The sequence below is a fragment of the Telmatherina bonti genome (assembly GCF_933228915.1).
Source record: "Telmatherina bonti genome assembly, chromosome: 12".
NCBI lineage: Eukaryota > Metazoa > Chordata > Actinopteri > Atheriniformes > Telmatherinidae > Telmatherina > Telmatherina bonti.
Genome location: NC_136610.1, coordinates 19,021,239 through 19,041,309, shown reverse-complemented (window position 1 = coordinate 19,041,309; position 20,071 = coordinate 19,021,239). Strand labels below are relative to the sequence as shown.

Below are 20,071 nucleotides of genomic sequence, written 5' to 3'. Positions count from 1 at the left end.
GTCTTGTCTTTCACCCTCCCACCTTTCATTAAGCTTCCTTCCTCTTTAATAGGCTAAATGAGTAGTTCTATCTTATAATGATGCAAAACGTGAATTGCATGCAATGGATAAACATCCTCACAGCAAAAATAGTGCTGCAGAAAGAAGTAAACCTTGCAGCTTCCATATCCCCTATCAAAATGTATTTAATTGATAATAATGTAACATGAGCATCATATTGTAAAAAGCGTTGACTGTACAAACTAACTTACTCTGCAGTTTTGCATCTCAAAACTGATGTGGAAATTACCTTAAGCTATTCACTAATTCTAATATATAAACCAAACCATGTTTTTTTTTTTTGTTTGTTTTGGTTTGTTTTTTTTTTTTAATCCATAACCCTGACCATGTATTTCACATCTAAGGAGAGCTATGTAGTTTTAATGCCTAACCCTAACTAACAATGACTGACAATAAAGTTGAAAATGCAAGTCCTTGAAGAAAATGGTATCAGAGGAGTCTTGAATTCTGACAAACCAGTCCACATTTGAGCAGTACCTTCCACCCCCTCTTTCTCATATAATTTTGCACAGCTGCCAACTGTTACATTTTGTATTTTGGAGTATCATATTCCACAGAGTAAGTTAGCTGTACTGTACAGCACAGGAACAACCCACTGATTTATAAGCTCATTTACTCTGTTAAGTATTATGATGAGAAATATATCATGACATGACAACACAGGGAATTATAGGAAACCAATGCAGCTTTTAAAACATGGCCTCCTGGCTTTTATCATTGTGGCAGGCTTGAATCCCTCAGGAGGTGTGTGGCAGAGAGTCAATAGACCTAATATGGAACGATTCCTCCTCTAGGGCATATACATGGGAATGTGGCTCTAGTTTCACTGTTATCACTCACAGAGAGCTGTCAAATACTTGGTGGCATTCTCTTGATTCAATTAATTAAGGTCTTAGAAGGCATGACTGGTAAATGATTTGGATCTGCAGGGGGGTGGTAGTCAAAAGCCTCAACAAATGAAGCACACTTCTAATTCTACGCAGGCTTTTATTAAATATCTGAAATATTGTCCCTCAAATTATATAGCAAGGCTCTTTTTTAAACATATCGGAAGGTTAACAAATTCTATAATATAAAATTACTTTTTGGGTTTCACAGTGGCGTTTGCCACTTCTGTGTGGAGTTTGCATGTTTTTATGCGTTGGTTCTCTCAAGGTACTCTGGCTTCCTCCCATCGTCCAAAGACATGCATGTTAGGTTAATCAGTTACTCTAAATTGTCCTTAGGAGTGCATGTGAGCGTAAATGATTGTTTATCTCTATGTGTTGGCCCTGTGATGGACTGGCAACCTGTCCAGGTTGTACCCTGTCTCTCACCCAATGATTGCTGGGATAGGCTCCAGTTCCCCCCAGACTCTTAACTGGACGAAGTGGTTAATAAAATTAATTAATTACTTTTTGATTCAGGTAAAAAGTGTTCATTTTAACAAATAAGAATAAAACTAACTAATCACCATAACTAAGGATTTCATATCATTTCTACCAGCTCAAAGAGAGACAGTGATCTCCTGTTAATCCAGCATAATTGGAATTTTTTTTCTTGACTTTGTCGTCCCATGGTCAGAAATAGTTAATCAAGCTTTGCTGAATGAAATGACATCCTTTCCTGCAAGGAGCAGATGTTGTAAATCCAAAAGCAGCTCACTCAGACAGGTGCCCTCCAGCTGGTTCCTGTCTGCTGATTTGGTAATGGCGTATTTTCTTTCCTGGAAGACTGCAGGAATCAGGCCATATTCAGCCCAGACTCCATGATCTCACCATTAAGAGGTTGGACAGCAGAGCATAAATAATTATACAGTCTTTGTGAAATAAGTTGTTTGCAACAAATATGTCTTTTAAAGATCCAGATTAAACAGAACAGATATTTCTGTCACCATATGTTCTGAAAGCAAATGTGTTGTACATTACAAGGATATACATGTTGTAACACAACTAAAGCTACAGCCTTAAAAAGTAAATTTAGAGAAGAATTGTTGTTGGTAGTTTTCACAAACCAGCAGAGTTTGCTCACAAAACAAAAAAATACCCCTATAAGACTTAAACATGATGGAAACTCGTACCACACAGAATTTACAGCACATTATTGTAAAACTACATTTGTCAACAGGCAGCAACAATATTGGAACACTAGAAATAGAGTTAAATGTATTTGTCTCTGAAAATACCTGCCACTTTTTTTCTGTCTCTGTCTTCTCATGGATTTGTGTCTCATGGCTCTTGTTTCTGTCCTCCTGTCCTGTCCTGGTGTATTTTTGCTCCTCGGCTTTCCAGGGCTGCCTCTCTCCATCTTTCCCCTACACATCTCTCTTATTCTTGTAGAAAATTATTAAAACAGCAAACTTTTTTTTAAACCGAAGAATTTATGATATTAAATGGAAAATAATGCAAAGCTGCCAGAGATTTGTTAGTAGGCCAATATGACTGTTTCATGTTGGTTGCCTTCAAGCTGCAGCTCCTCAGTCCTGTCTTTTAATGGCTTCTGACTGTCTTCCTCGCTGCAGGTGATTTTTGGGAGGCTGTTTTTTCTTCCACTCATCAGCTTCCTCTGTGCCTGTCTGAAGATCTCCTGGTCATTCTCATTTGATTTAACCGTGTCCTTTCTTTACCACACACCTGTTAACATCTTTGTACAGTCTGTCCCTTGACTTCCTGTCTGGTGATGTCTTTATTTCCATGTAGCTTAGCTTTCACTTGTTACCCAAATCACGTCCTTCCATACCGATGAAAGATAGAATGTACTGCTCCTGTCTTTATGTCAATATCTTTCATTAACAGTATGTAATGATCCAAGTAATCAAGAGGTGATTCTAAAGTCTCTTGGGGCCCGATGCAAAATTTTAAAAGAGGCCCTTCGACCAGAATTCATCCTCCTTATTTTATGATATTGTATCATTTTAATGATAACATGTTAAAATCATATAAGAGGCTTTTGTTGTTAAAGTCTCTCAATTGCAACTTTTGAATATTCTCTGGCAGCTTTCACAGCTCTTTATTGCTTTTATTTATTATAGTTTGAATCTTTCTTTGTTCTTTTTTTAGTCTTTGACCGATTGTAACCAAGGTATTCCTCGTTACGGTTTTTCATATTTTTATTTATATATTTATGTATATATTTTGATATTAATAGTTACATTGATCTTCTGATTATTTCTCATTAGTTACAATTTCCACTTTGTTTTCCGTTGTTTTTTTATTATTTTCAGCCTTTAGAAATCCAAGAACTCAACAGGAGGACAGGCTGAGCTTCTCAGGGCTTTAGTAGAATGTGCACTACTTACCACTGTCTTCTTAGCTGTTGTTTTTTCTTTCTTTTCTCACTGACAGACAGATAACTTCTCTTAATTTCAATCCATCGGTATGTTTACTCTAAAGTCACTGCTACTTGCAGCAAAACAGAGAGGTGTAGCTGGGGCCCCTTTAGGGACTTTTCCACTAGTTAAGCAGTGTCTTTATAAATTCTCCAAATTCACACTGCTGTGTAGTAATTCATGGTTGGTAAGCCCTCAGGGCCCCCTTCTGGCTGGGGGGCCCAAGCCTTTGTCTGTATGTCTGTGGAAAGTGGAACCTCTGTTCAGACTTTACTGAAGGCCTCAGGTGGGTGCAGGCCCCTGGGATCATGCCCACAAAGCCCTCAGGGCCACATCCAGCAGTATGAAAGAAAGGTTACAATGTGAATTATGGATTGTTTTAATCTGATCAGCATTAAGTCTGGACCTAAATCTAAAAATGGAATGATATATTTTTATCAATTGTTCTTTCCATAGATGAACGTGCTGACAACAAAATCAGACAAAAATGATCAAGTAAAATCAAATGTATCAACCCATGGAGGTCTGGATTAGGAGTTATTCTCAAAATTAAAGTGGAAAAACACACTACAGGCTGATCCAACTTTGATGTAATGTCCTTTAAACAAGTCAAAATGAGGCTCAGTAGTGTGTGTGGCCTCTGCGTGCCTGTATGACCTCTCTACAACGCCTGGGCATGCTCCTGATGTTCTCCTGAGGGATCTCCTCCCAGATCTGGACTAAAGTATCCGCCAACTCCTGTACAGTCTGTGGTGCAACTTGGCGTTGGTGGATGGAGCGAGACATGATGACCCAGATGTGCTCAACTGGATTCAGGTCTGGGGAACGGGCGGGCCAGTCCATAACATCAATGCCTTCGTGTTGCAGGAACTGCTGACACACTCCAGCCACATGAGGTCTAGCATTGTTTTACATTAGGAGGAGCCCAGGGCAAACCGCACCAGCATATGGTCTCACAAGGGGTCTGAGGATCTCATCTCAGTACTTAATGGCAGTCAGGCTACCTCTGGCGAGCAGATGGAGGGCTGTGTGGCCTTCCATGTGGCTAAACCAGTGATGCTGGAGGAGGTTGCAGGCAGCAGAACGTTCTCCACGGCGTCTCCAGATTCTGTCACGTCTGTCACATGTGCTCAGTGTGAACCTGCTTTCATCTGTGAAGAGCACAAGGCGCCAGTGGCTAATTTGCCAATCTTGGTGTTTTTCTGGCAAATGCCAAACATCCTGCACGCTGTTAGGCTGTAAGCACAACCCCCACCTGTGGACGTCGGGCCCTCATACCACCCTCATGGAGTCTGTTTCTGATTGTTTGAGCAGACACATTTGTGGCCTGCTGGAGCTCATTTTGCAGGGCTCTGGCAGTGCTCCTCCTGTTCCTCTTTGCACAAAGAAGGAGGTAGTGGTCCTGCTGCTGGGTTGTTGCTTTCCCACAGCCTCCTCCACGTCTCCTGATGTACTGGCCTGTGTCCTGGTAGCGCCTCCATATTCTGGACCAGAGGTGTCCAGCTCCGGTCCTCGAGGGCCAGAATCCTGCAGGTGTATCCTGCTCAGACACACCTAATTCAAATTAATTAATAGTAGAGCTTAATCAGTTGTGCACGTCATTGGCTGTTTGATCCATTTAGTGGAAGCTAGATGCGTTGGAACAGGAATACATGGGAAACCTGCAGGACAGCGGCCCTCGAGGACCGACTTTGGACACCCCTGCTCTGGACACTACACTGACAGACACAGCAAACCTTCTTGCCACAGCTCACATTGATGTGCCATCCTGGATGAGCCGCACTACCTGAGCCACTTGTGTGGGTTGTAGATTCCATTTCATGCTACCACTAGAGTGAACGCACCGCCAGCATTCAAAAGTGACCAAAACATCAGCCAGAAAGCATCGGAACTGAGAAGTGGTCTGTGGTCACCACCTGCAGAACCACTCCTTTAAAGGGTGTGTCTTGCCAATTACCTATAATTTCCACCTGCTGTCTATTCCATTTGCACAACAGCATGTGGAATTGTCAATCAGTGTTGCTTCCTAAGTGGACAGTTCCATTTAACAAAAGTGTGGTTGACTTGGAGTTACATTATGTTGATTAACTGTTCCCTATTTTTTTTAGTGGCAAAATGTCTTATTTCAAGACCTGATGTTTTGTTTATTCCATGTGGGAATAATATGTGGGTTTCTGAGATGTGCAAATCATACCTTTCTGTTTTTATTTTGCACAGTGTCCCAACTTCTTTGGAATTGGGGTTGTAGTTACAATTGTGGGAATACAGACATAGGAAACACATGATTCCCACACGGTTCAGACTGAGAACTGCCTCACAGAGTCTTGGATTGCAGTTAGGCAGTGATTTCCTCGTTTCATTTCTCCTACTCCATATATCTGAGTCTAGACAATAATTCGTTTTATATTTTGCAAACAAGAATTTCCAGTCATTTCTTTTTTATTGAGGCTACAATAAGGCCAACACCTGATTTCCCTGATTTGATTAACTGAAGATCCTCCAAGGCATAAAGTGCTAAATTAATTTCACTGAAAAACTGTTTAGTGCCATAGCTCATCTGGTATATGGCTTAGTCTGTGAACGCTGATAAGAAACTATTCCATTTGCAGACTCAACTGCAGTGTAATTTACTTGCCTGGGCATGTAAACAAACAGCAAAACAGTAATTAAATACTACAAAGTCTGAGGCTGCACTTATTTTAATTGAATAATAGCAATCATATAGCCCATGGTACATATGCACAGCTACAGATATCAAATCGTTCAGTTATTGAGCTCATTCATCCTGCCTGTCAGGAAACCTGTTTTGGTACCACAACAATCCAAGGCAGCATCCATCATTTGAAAGCAATGTTGTCTAAGCTATTATTTCTAGCTTTAACACAAGTCTTATAACTTTGCTCTTATTTTTCTCTATTTTATTCCAGAAATTTTTAAACCCAAAAACTATGCAAAAAAAATCAATTTATATCAACAATTAAGCTGAAGCACAGGGGAATTATACAAGACACACATTTTTCTGATAGTTTTGTTAAAGCAGTAATTATTACTGCTGCAGGGTATACTGCACAGGTCCATTCGGAAAGATGAGAAATGTATCGCAGCAGTTTTCTTATCATGGGAAAATCAAAACATAGATAAGGGAATGATTATAAGCCACTACCGTTTCCACCTGGAGAAAATACAAAACTCATCAAATGCTGCTTCATTGCCTGCACTCCTTGTCATTAATAATGCCAAAAAGTCACATGAGAACCAATCTATATCATTCAGAGTGAAGTTCAAAATTTGCTGAAGGAGAGAGACTGCTTTATAAGTACATTTGCTAATTTTATCACATGTGAAGGCTCACAAAGTCAAAGTAAATCCTGTATTTTCGGGTTAATTTTGACAACACATATTGTAGTTAAAAATCACTAAATAATTAAATTTGAGTTGCAGTTAACTGGACGTTAATACACTGTACTGTACTGTACTTTTTTTCTTTGTATTCTTTTAAGATTTACTTCTATCTGACTTTATGAAACTTAATTCTTCCCAAAATACTGTGTCCCAGAAACACAAGTTGAGGGAAGGACATAAAGCTCAAGTCCTCTAAAATTTTGTCACAATGAGGCTGTGCCTAGTTGTCTGGAACAGTCTTTCTCTCAGGATAACCACTTACACGCTCTCATATAATGAACCTCTCTTTGGCCCTTAGAGACCAATGGATGTCTACAACCCAAAAGACATTCTCTGAATTCTCTTACAGGTCTAATGGATAAGGAGACAGCTTTAGTCTAGTCAGTTGTGTTCGCAAGGGCTGTATTGTTTTTACCGTCTGTCTCTATGCATCATTATTAGCAGCAGTTTTAATAGCTGTACTAGGCAGATTGAAGCATACCAGTTTTTGGTTTGTTTTTTTTTAAATATTAGTGGTACTTGAGTTTAAAAAAATGAATTAGTAATGCTTTTTTACCCTGTGTAAACTGCTATACAGTTTGTTGCAGTCAGTATTATGAAGAGGATTTTCTTACATTTACAGAAACAAATATGAGATGTCAGTTATTGATCCAAACCATGACACTTTTAAAAGAGCCAGGGGAAAGAGAACTGTGTAAAGCAGACGTATCGTCTTCTGTAGTTATCCACACTGCCTGTGTGTGATTTTGGTGTGCTCAAAATCCACAATATTTTCACAGCACCATATCTTGAGGATTAAGAAATTTGTCTTACACATTAAACTGAAAACCTTCCAATCAAAGAAAACAAAATGTACTTTTTAGAAAATTGATTTTCCGCCACCGAGCATTGGATACTTCTTTCATAAACAAAGCATTTAACCACGAGCTCGATTGTTCGACCAACTGCAACCACAGTGATTTTTTCTCGCCAAACCCCTTGTTAGTGGTTGCTGTTGCATGACCCTGACCCGAACCATAGAATTAGAAGCTTTGTATAAAACCATTGAGTGTTTCAGTTTCTTAATAATTACGAAAAAGGAAAAAAACACTAAAATATATTTTCCATACATAATATTTTTACCTTATTGAATCCTTTATATTTACATTTAGTATTATATTTACTGTATCATCTGTGGCTTATAGTTTTTTGGGGATTTCTTTTTACATATAAAGACTGGCATTGGTGCAGTGTCACTAAATGAAGTTACAGTTGATAGCTAAATCAATATTTTCAGACCTTGACAAGCCCTTCTAGCTGTATGTATAAAGAAAGTTGTGGGGAAAAAACATGTTGGTCTTCATTGCACAGCAGTGTGAAGTGGGTTTCAGTTTAGAAATAATATTGACACGTGGATGTTAACTTGAGTTCAACAAACATCTGATCAGAAGTAATCAGAGCATTTTTAATGTCTAAATAGATTAGAAATCAGCTGATAACCTTCGGCCCAACTCTGCTGGAAATAGGCAATCATGAATTTCTTTATCAAACAACAGAAGAACAGTTTCCGTCTGTCAAATGCAATAATAATACCACTTTAAAAACATTCCTTATGCATATAATTGAGAATAAAAAGGTTTAATTGAGTTGAGCCTGACATGCATATTAATCATGTCAGGTACACCATTTCAAGTCAAACTGCACTGATTCACATTCTTTTTTGTGAAAGTAAACTTAGAAAAGAAGTAAAAAGGAAAAACAAAGTAATATTAGAGAATAAATAATTAACTGAAAAGCAATGTTGGTCCCAAGGCAACAGTGGAAGAAAATAAAGGAAATGAAACTGCATGTGCATGTAGACATTGTTAAAACTCAATTTTAACATGTTTGTTTTGTTTTGTTTTTTTTCATAGTTTTTGTTTATAGCACAGCAAAACAGAGATGAATAGCCTAACTGCACAGCTCTGTGCACTTGAACTAAACACAAAAATAGTAAGGTTTATTCAACAGCTATGCTGACAGCCACTGAGACTGCTTCTGCTTTTGTGTTTACACGCTTTCTGTCCACTCTTGTGTTTGCATGCTTTGTTTCCGGACATCTTTTTAGCAACTTTTTTAAAAAATGCTTACATACATGTTGTAATGTAGTTGTGCTCACATGGCATTGTAGATAAACAAAGATCTTACAGATTTAACAACAATGAATTTATGGCTGTGTCTCTGAAACCATACGCGTCAAATATGTCACATTGGGCGAGGTTAATTCTTTAACATGGTCACATAAACACCTAGCATATCAGTTATTGCTGAGGTGGCCATTTTAATATAAAAGCTAATGTTAACATTTCTGCTTTCAAAGTTAGCCAAACCACTGTAAGCTTAGCTTGCTAAAAGGCTGATGGAAATATTACCAAACTTGTTCTTCTGAAGAAATGCAGCCTGTTAGAATTGGATAAAAAGCCAACTACTTAATTATCCATCTATTTTCTGCCACTTATTCAGGGTCGGGTCGCGGGGGCAGCAGCCTAAGCAGGGAAGCTGAGACTTCCCACATTTGCCAACTCTGGGGTAGGAATCCCCAGGCATTCCCAGGTCAGCCCAGAGATACAATCCCTCCAGCACGTCCTGGTTCTTATTATCAGACTGGTCTTATTACTTATTAGTAGGGCTGGGCGACATGACGATATATATCTTTAGACGATAGAACATGTCCATCGTTTCGTATGCGGCTCTATCATTTACGCCACAATAAGGTATTTTACTGCAGGATTTTACGTCAAGATGCACTTTACGTCATGCACACTGCAATATAAAAACAAACATGGAGAAAGATGGTAGCAGACGTTTTTCAGAGCAGGGTAATTCACTAAAAGATGACTAGCCAACCAAAACTGATGAGCTTGTTTATAAAAGAGGGGAAATTTCTGTCACATGGATGCGGTTTGGATATAATAAGACTGACATGGAACCAACATCAAAGTAGCTTACAGTCCCAACAACAGACTCCGGCAAAACCACCGGTGACTGCTGCCGTTGCCAAGCACATCTGACAAACTGATAACTGACACAAAATTACACAATTTTATATCGTTATGTATATCATTATGGGGATATAAAAGGAGCTATATCGTGACATGAGATTTTGGTGATATCACCCAGCCGTACTTATTAGAAATCAAATAACAACTTTAGAGCGATTCCCTGAAAGTTCTTGGTTAAGGGTAGTGTAGGAGATGTTTTCCACAAGCATTTTTTTCACTATATTGTCTAAAATCCCCTTCACTCTGACTGTGGAATGGACAGGACTGAAAAAAGCACTGAAAAAGTGCTGAAAATGAGCTATCCCATCACTTTAAACATCCTGTTCTAAACAACTGGATGTTTATAAGTCTATCAAACTCTAATGCCATATGTCCCTCCCCAGTCAACCCTCTTGGGAAGAAGTAGTGGGGGGTTCCGCAAGATTATAATTAAAAAAAAGTTTTCAAAACTTGTCCTTGGATAATATTTTTTTCATTTTATTAACATAATTTTACAACACTGTTGCAAGTTATTAATCTATCTTACAGTTTCAGATCAACAAATATGAAGATGACTTTACAGCTGATTGCTTAATGTGCCATAACTTCAGTAGTCATTCTTGTTTCAGTCTGGTTTTGAATAAATGAGGTGAATTCAGATACTGTCTTAAACTGTATTTAATTAGATTTGATTAAGTTACACTACAATATTTTCCAGCAAGTCATTACCTTTGTTTCTCTGCCTTTCAGTAACTGAAAAAAAGAAGATGAACTGCCAGAAGTTGAAGGAAAATTACAGCAGTGGTTAAAATGTATGCTCGTGTACTATGTGTTTATTTCTCTGATGTTAAAGGTTTCATTCTGGTCTGTTGTGTAAAAAAAAATGCTACTCCAACAGGTGTAAACTCTGTGCTGTGTCAAATAAACTGTTGGAGATTTTCTTCTCATTTAATGTCTTCAATCACATAAATCTCAAAATGTAAACACATTCAGTAATTAGTTAACAGTGATACAGCTGCTGGTAAATACAGGAACGGATTAGGGCTTTTTACCCAGACTCGTTTATTTTTTTCGCCCACATACATCACTCCTAATCAATGGCATGTCGTTGGCTTTCCCCCTCCCCCAGCAGCTCTGTCAGTGTAATTGTCTATCTCTTACTTTCAGACATTTCTGCTGTGAGCAACTCTTTTTCCCTCAAACTTTATGTACTGTTTAAAGTTATCTTAGTTTTGTATTATAATGGGGTAAATGTCTTAAGGGATTTACTTAAGTCACCATTAAAGGTCAAAGCCATCAGATTGACTGATATTCAGTGAATGGCAATTAGATACAAAGGTGTTTTAAGAGCTCAGAGAATGGCAGGAAAACTAAAAAAAAAAGGAAATGTGTGACAACTAATTTGTCCCATTGCAAGTTTTTAACCTCAGCAAACGACTACTGTTACCAGGTATCTTGTCTACGGTTTACATGAAAAAATCATAGTCACACTGAACCCCTAAAGGTTGATTAAATATAACAATAAGCTTTGATGATGATTTGAAAAGAGACCATAAGGGCAAATTACAAATGTTACCATTTATTGTACTTGTATTATCCTGTTCATGGTTGTGAGACAAAAAGCACTGAATTTCAGTTGACACGGCTGAAGAAGTGTATTTGACGTGATAGCCCGTCATGAACCCTACACATTTTTCTAAAAATTCTCTCTTTCTTATTTGAAAAGTATTTCCTTCAGTTGTTGCACCAAGTATACCAGAAACTGACTAATTACACAATAAATAATCTTGCTAGAGCTCATTGTAGCACATCAGTAATGCAATAGTTTTAATTCAGTTCCCCACATTTCTAAAGGATCTATTTAAAAAGAAGTGAGGTTTCATTATATCTGTTGAGAAGGGTAGGGTATCCCCATTATGTTAGTGCTGGAACGTCATAAAATGTAGAGGAGCAACTCTGATGGACTTGAAATCCTTATTTTTCAAAATATCTTTCTAGAAATGTTTACAAAACACTCAGAAAATAGCAACAGAAATGCATTTGGTAACAGATTAAAAGGATGTATTGTACCTATTCCCACAAAATCGTGACACATGGATGCTTGATGAAAACTCCTTGGTTTCATTTCAGTTTGTAGGACAACAATTATTTTTAATGTTCAATTGCAGGAAAATCTAATTAATAAGCTGCAAATAAATTAGATCATATTTTTTTCTCAATATGATGCTGTTATGAAATGCATCTACCTAACCAGGTTATTTTTTGGTATAGGATTGATGGTTCAACACGATTTGAATTTCAGTGTTAAAAACTACAGTCTCCTGACTGCATCACTCTTCCAGCTTCCAAGTGGTTTGGCCTTTAATGATGCATGACTTCGCCGATGGTGAGTCATATAAAAGTGTTCCCTGTGTTATTTACCAGTATTCATAAACAGGGAAAACCTCTTTTGAACTGGAATCATTCAGTTGTTCTTGCTTTAAAGATGCAGTTTTTTGTTGTTGCTGTTGTATGTTTGTTTGTTTTTGTTTTGTTGTATTTTTTATTGTTGTTTATGAGGATTTAATCTCTTTCAAAGTGAGACTAAAGTTGCCATTGTAACACATATATTATGTGAAACTTCCATGATAAATTGATTCTTTGTCTCTTTTGGTTTAATGTTGGTAAAAGAAAAAAAAAACTCAAAGGTTCTTTGTTTCAGTTTGAATCCTTTCCCTCACCTGATGGCAATCAGAGTTTATATTCACATATCTGTGCACTCTGATATCACACACTAATTCCTTTCCCCTCTTTTATCATAGTGTAGCCGTAGAACATTTACTATAATGCCTTTTTCCTTCACAGCTTCAGCCGCATAATCTGGACAAATGCTTTGTAGTTTCCCGTTTATTTACACATGCATTACACAATTGACTCATACTATGGAATTGTGTGGTATGACCGCCACATCCTGTAGTATTCTGTAAACGTGAATGATTCGAGCCCTGCGATGGACTGGCAAACTGTCCATGGTGTACCCTGCCTCTCGCCTGAAGGCTGCTGAGATAGGCTCCAGCTCCCCCGCCAGGCTTGATCCGATTAGATGGTTCAGATAATGAATGAATGCTTTGACATGATCCCACTGCAACTTGAAAATCACCTAATTTTAGTAAATGCAAGTTAATTAAACTTTATTGGTTGAAAATTCTTGATATGACTAATTTTCTGTGTCAGATCCAGTATAAGTAGTATGTTACAGTAGTTTGTTACTTTTTGACTCCTTGTAGAGCTCACCAGGTTTTATACACTGTGTAACATTTTTCGTTTAGCTGAGAATTAAAACTTTTGATATATTTAATCTAAATAGCTATATAAAGTTATTATTTATTTGTTTATTTATTTATTCAGTCATTCATTTTGGTGATCTGATTTTTATTCACTGTCAGTCAAGGGCTATTAACAGTCATGATGTCAGATATTAGCACATACCAGATCAATAGTTCTGCAAGACAACATTTTTATGTCCCAGTCTGATTGGAAAACAATCAGTATATGATGGTGCTTTTAAACAAAATTTTATTCTGAAACTGGATGAGTATGTGTGTATATAACATTCGTTACTATCTTGATCTAACATGATAAAAAAAAATTTTTTTTTTTTTAAAACTTCATCAGTTACATCATTCCTCCATTGATTCACCCATCATCAATCGATTTACAGCGGATGCAGAAGCAACAGGTTCAGGAGGGAATCTCAGATATTCTTTCCTCCAGAGACACACCCCAGTCCTCCAGGGTAAGTTTGAAGCATTCCCAAGACAGTGCAGATATATTGTCCCTTCAGCTTATCCTGGTTCTTCACCGGGTTCTCTTATAAGTTGGGTGTGCTTTAAAACATCCAGTAGGATGGGACCAGGATGCCTTCCAATCAGATACCCAAACTACTTCAGCAGACTCCTCTAGATGAGTTTGTGAATCAGCTCTAATTTACTGGCTACATTCCATACCCTATCCCTAAGCCTGAGCCACACCTCCAAAAGAAACTTGTTTCAGCTGGTTGTATCCATGATGTTATTCTCCCAGCCACTACCCAAGTTTCATGACCACAAGGCTGGTAAGAAGATGAACCAGCAGATCAAATGCTTGGTTAGTTTCCTCTTGACAACAACAAATCAGTGCAACTCCCTCCCTACAGCTGATGCAGCAGCAATCTTTCTGTCCATCTTTCACTCAGTTTTCATCACTCATGAACATTACCCAGAGATACTTAAATTCCCCCTCTTCAGGCAGAGACTTATCGCAAACCCAAAAGCAGCGCTCCACTCTTTCTAACCTCAGAACTATAGCCTCAGATTGAGGAAGTGATTTTTATCCCAGCCCCTTGTGCAGCCATTGTAAACTACTACAGCGTGAGTTTATGTTTAAAACAGCAAATTAGCATCATTCACGAAATGCAGAAGTGAAATCCTTAAGCCTCCAAATCAAATACCCCCTCTCCCCCCAATGTATCAAGAATCTGTGTGGCACTGGAAATACTGACTTCAGACTTGACATTCAGCAGCAGAAGAAATTACTAGACCACCACTGGTCACCAAAATTTCATGTAAATTTTTAAGCGGAACATTTGTTTGGAAAATGAAGGTGGTCTAAGGTGGAACTAATCAAGCCATGATAACACTGTCTTCCCAAAGCATTTTATTGGGCTTACAAAGCTGCTCCATCCCGCATATGCAAAATGGCAAGAGAGGAACTGTGCATCTTAAACATACTCTTGTAATTCCAGACTGGATGGGTATATTTAATATATTGTTTAAAATGTTTGAGGCAGATAACAGGGGGCACTTCACAGCAGCTCAGATGATCTGCTTGAAAAAGCTCACAGGCACGACTTTATTTATTTGTATTTAAAGATGTTGTCATATCCCACAATACTAAAAAAATACATAAAGGAATGCAGCATGATAGTATAACAATAACTATTATACATCCTTACACATCCTTGAAAGCCTAAATTTGGATCTGAAGTCTCTACCAACCCAAAAAAAAAAAGGCATTTTGTTTTAGGCCAAGATGTGAAAATGTGAGCTGTTCAGATTTCCATGGTTGACCTACATCACTCAACACATGATGGAACTTGTTGAAAAGCTTGCATGTACAGCGATGCTGCATGCTCGCTGTGCATGCTGGTAATTGATTTTATATTGCTATTCTGTTATTTGTTATTCTGTTTACAAAACATGCCATTATTAGATACATTACTGAATTAAATTAAGAAATATATGTGTTATTAATGTTTCCCCACTACTCCAATTATTATTTTATATTATTTTGATCAGGACTCACTTGAAGAACAGAACTTTAGCTCCAATTGTAATTTCCTGTTTAAATTAATGACAATTAGCACACAATTGTTTTCTACACTCTCAAGCTTTACACTAAATCCTCTATGATCCCATAATAACACCTTTTAAGGGTTACTGAGCACTGATATACTACAGGTATTCCCCTTGAGATGGCATTGCCGTGATTTGACGCTATATAAATAAAGTTGAATTGAATTGAATTGAAAAAAAAAAAAAGGCTGACTGAAGAAAATAAGAAGTCAACTGTGACTTAACATACCTAAATTGCTTAGATATAGTATAAATCAATGGGAGAAAATAGGAGTTGCCACACTGTATCTGTGCTATTTTGACCAAACCACACCACTTACATTTTATCAGTACACCAGTAAATTGTATGTGCTTGTGAAAAGGGCAGAGTATTCCGTATATCCATCAAGAAACCTCCAAATAAGGCCAAAAGCTTTGACTGATACTATTTCATTTTTCCCAAGTGTCTCAAGAGAAATGATTAATTTGAATATCTTTGGCAGTTCCTAGTGGATTTTTATCCCTACTAACTTCTGTGCCATTTGGAATTACTTCTTGCACTTTCAGTCTAAGCTATCAATATTAAAAGCAATTACCTTGTCTTATTGGGCTTTGGACCTTGACATGCAGTACTTTTGATATGATTGTGATGCACTTTTCAGTATTTTAAGCTTATACAGAAACGCTTATCTAACCTTAAAAAGACTTATCCTGCACAGCTATGCTTAATTCCATATCATTTTGAGCACTAATATATATCTGTCAAATGGAGCTCCAGTGAACATCTATCATGCCGATAATATCAGAGCATGGACAGTCAACTACTTGCTTTGGATATTTCTTTTTATCATCCATACCAGTGGAGGCAACAGTGACTCACTTTGAACTCTTCAGCTTCTCTGAATGCATGAACTGACCCTCTACTAGATTAATGTCTTCCTCAGGACCTGCAGGCCTCAACTGAACATCATCACTACTCAAGGTTCATCGTGCCACTCCAACTAACCGTTCAGGTCACAGCTTAGATGAAGCAAACAGAAGAACTTAATGAGCTAAAGTCTTCAGAGATCAGTTGATATATATATATATATATATATATATATATATATATATATATATATATATATAGGAATAGATGCAGTATATCATTCTAAATTATTTCTATGATCTTAACTATTAATGTAAGATTAACCAGTAGGAGCCCTGCGATCGCTGGCCAAGCTGTCGTGTACCCTGCTTCTCGTCTGCTAATAGCTGCTCCAGCTTCCCCACAATCCTGAATTGGACTTAGCATTACAGAAAATTCATTAATGAAATAATAACCAGTAAGTATTCTACAGCTGAAAAATGTTTGTACTTTTAAATCAATTAATTGAATATGGCAATTCAAAGTCTAAAAAAAAAATGTCTTCCACAATTCTGAATTTATATTTTTAAAAGTCAAACATCTTTATTGTTATTGTGCCAGGAACAACAAAACTTTGTTCAGCAGCTTCTGGCTTAAGGCACACAATAAGACATAAGAAGATGATAATAAACTGCATCAGCAGCAATTTTCTATACTGACAGAATTCTTGAAAGATATATGATTGTGCTACTCATGTGGAACCATAGAAGGTCGTACTCTGAATGCTGAGATTGCATCCATGGGTTGTGTTAGACTGTCATGTGTAAAAACAAAGTACACCCTCACTTAATTTACTTCAAAATCCCCTGGTCATCACCAGGTCTTAAATAAATACAACATGAAACTGGCAACCATACAATCACATGATATCATTTTATCCATTCATTCATTCATTTATTTTCAAAACCGCTTAATCCAATTCAGGGTCGCGGGGAAGCTGGAGCCTATCACAGCTGGCTTTGAGCGACAGATATCATTATATATTGAACACAGTCTAAGTAAAGATGTTGCTTCTTACTACCCTAGGTATTTGAACAGAGAGATTTATGAAGAATTTGGATTTATCAAGAGTTAAAGGGTCCATCACTCTAAAATTAGAAAGATTATTCACAAGTAAAAAGCATTTTGGACAGTTGTCAGTGTCCCAGGAGTGGATGTCCCATTAAATGTACTCAAAGGTCAGCTATTGTAATACTGACAGAAACTGCAAAGGCTCCAGAGCTCCATCCTAGACTCTACAGGCTTCAGTCAGCATGTTAAATGTTAAAGTCAGACAGAACCACTGGAGAAAAAATGAGCGAATTTGGCTTGTTTAGTGGGGATATAGAAACACTTCTTCTCTATAAAAAGAACATGTCAGCTCATGTGGCAACTATACAGAGCTGCATCTGATCAAGCTACCAAACTTGTGCAACAAAAGCCTTTGGAACGATTAAACCAATAAATGAATCAAGAAAGAACAACCAAACGCAGCATATCAGCACAAACACCTCCTCCTGCAGGTACAGTGGTGGCAGGGTGATGATGTAGAATTGCTTTCTACCCCCAGTGACCTTTTTGCAGTGACATGCCAACCATGGGATCTTTTGAACAGAAGAGAATTCTTGAGTCAAATGTAAGGCCATCTGCAAGAAGCTTGGTTGAATTTTGGCCTGGACACTCAATCCACAACAGAATGGCTGAAAATTAAAAAGCAATCAGGGTGTTGCAACAGTCCAGTCAAAGTCCAGACCTCAATGAGCTGGAATGTGGTCGTGGAACTTTAAAAAAGCTTTGCATAAAGGAACTCCTGGAAAACTGAAGCAATGGTATAAAGTGGGCCAAAATACCTCCATAAAGATGTGAAAAGTTTGTTAAATAATTCACTTTTTATCTGAGTTTTTTATTTACCTGTGTATTTCTTACACCCTGAAATCTTAGAACTTAAAGGTTCTAGGAGGGCACATGATGTGTACCTTTTTTCCTTTTACCATTGCATGTTTGGTTTCACACTGACTACCAGACCGCAACATGCTACATTATTTCTTTTGATTTGTACAAATATTAATGCACTTTTTACAAAAAGAAGTATTATACATGCCCTTGCTTGATATTTATGTACAGTCATTGGTGAGCACACAAATTGTAAACTCGCACGATTTCACCAATCAAAGAACCAAAACAGAAAGAAAGAACTCAAGTTCCATCTTATAATGACCACTATTTCCAGCTAGGAAATTGTGGTCATTTTGTTGTGGACTGCAGATACCTTTACAAGTTAGGAGAGATAGATAACGTGTTGTCCACATGAGCTATGGATGTCACATTAAAATTATTAAAAATGCTGCATAAATGGGTTGAGTCATCCAAACCGACTACACTGTCTGGCCTTTCTGGGTTTAATTTTGGCTGCCTAGTATAAGACGATGGCTAAAAGAGCAAAAACTAGAAATTTAAACAAACACGGCACTTGGAGTTTTAAATCTTGTTTATCAAATTCAATTTAAATCTAAATTCTTATAAAAGATTAAACAATTGTCTGTGTTCTCTTTCTGTTACCAATTATCAGTCAATGCATGCAAAAGAAAGAAAGTTGGATCAATACCGAGATCTGATTCACAAAGTGTTGTTTCCATTCAGCATTTCTTAACTGGCATCTCCTAATGAATGGCTTCCAAAGTGGATATCATATTAATAATAAATAACAGGGTAAGTTGTGCTTTAATGCTTTTCCCTGCCTTTGTTAAGCACGGTGGTATCAGTTAGCAAGAGCGTGATTCTCTCTGCTGTTGTGTTCATCAGTGGATATGATCCCATTATTTGGCACTGTGGCAGCAGGACTGAGATTGACACATTTGTGTTCAGTGACAAGGGGACACTCTAAGCTAACAACACACACCTCTCCTCTCTTAAAACTGGATTGTTGCCATAAAAATCAATATTCCAGCTTCATTCAATTACAAAGAGAACAAGAACCTGCAGTGACTGATGTACTGCTGCCAGGAGTCACTTTCTGTGGGTTTACACCAATAAATAATAATCAACAATAAAGTAATTCAGCAATAAGACTTGGACTGACATGGATTCTGCGTGGATATAAGAAAATGATTTAAAATGATTTAATATCTACTTTTAATTCCTGATTAAACCATTTATAACACACGCATTTAAGTGCTGTCTGACAATTTAATGTTGTGAATAAACATGAAGAAATGGAGAACCAAATGACACTACCCAGACATCCATGCACTCTCTTTAACATGTGTGTCTAGGCAAAACTGTTTTGCTAAGCCCGCAATATAGTGCTGGAACCCACGTGATTTATGACCATTTATCCTCGACTTATTTTTATATAGTTGCAATGCAACATGACAACAGATGTAGTCACACAAATTGTTGTCAAAGACTAATGAGAGGAACGAACGAGAAACTCCTTTGAGTTGTTTGAGCACAGATTTTCAGTCACACCAGAGTTGGTTTTGTTTGTTTCCCCCTCATTAAAGACAGATACCGACATATAAATTCATTTAAATAAATATTTAATTTTTTTTTTTTTTTTTAAAAAGAGAGAAGGGAGAAGGGAGAAAGAGAAAGTATTTTATACTTACCCGAAGTTATGAGATGAAACATATAAATTCCCCACAAATCCATCTCTGTCTGAAATTCACCTTATGGTTTGGAGTTACTACACCTACAGCGGGATATTTACGCGCTAAGAAACGAGTATCCTGTTGTGCATTTGGAAATCAATGCGCACAACAGTTTCACTTAAGAAGCCCCCGATAGATCTTTTGGCTAGATGATATCTGTCTGTTTTACAATCCCATCAGTTTCTTCCGTGACGCCCGTCTCGTCGCGCTTTTGAGCAAAGGCAGTGCCATGCGTAATATTGCGAGTGAAAGTTGCCTTGTGCGCTGTGTGGTCCGTTATTGTGCGCCTTCTGTTGTGCGTCGAGCTGATCGCAGAAGTCCTTGATGCGCTGGGAAGGAGCACTGCCAAAAGGGAGGGAGGGAGAGAGGGTGGACGGACGTTCAGCAGTCCGGTTACACGGTGTGGTCTCCAGAGT

General features: G+C 37.7%; 1 protein-coding gene across 1 annotated transcript in view; it reads right to left on the bottom strand.

The window, feature by feature from the left end:
- Positions 1-19,656, bottom strand: part of gfra4b (GDNF family receptor alpha 4b) — a gene marked incomplete at both ends in the record, with an annotated part of 64,543 nt that extends 44,887 nt beyond the window's left edge. Inside the window, one exon of the mRNA XM_079249581.1 lies at positions 19,614-19,656. Coding sequence (XP_079105707.1) covers positions 19,614-19,656 — 43 coding nt within the window. The remainder of the gene's footprint in view (positions 1-19,613) is intronic.
- Positions 19,657-20,071: the final 415 nt, after the last annotated feature.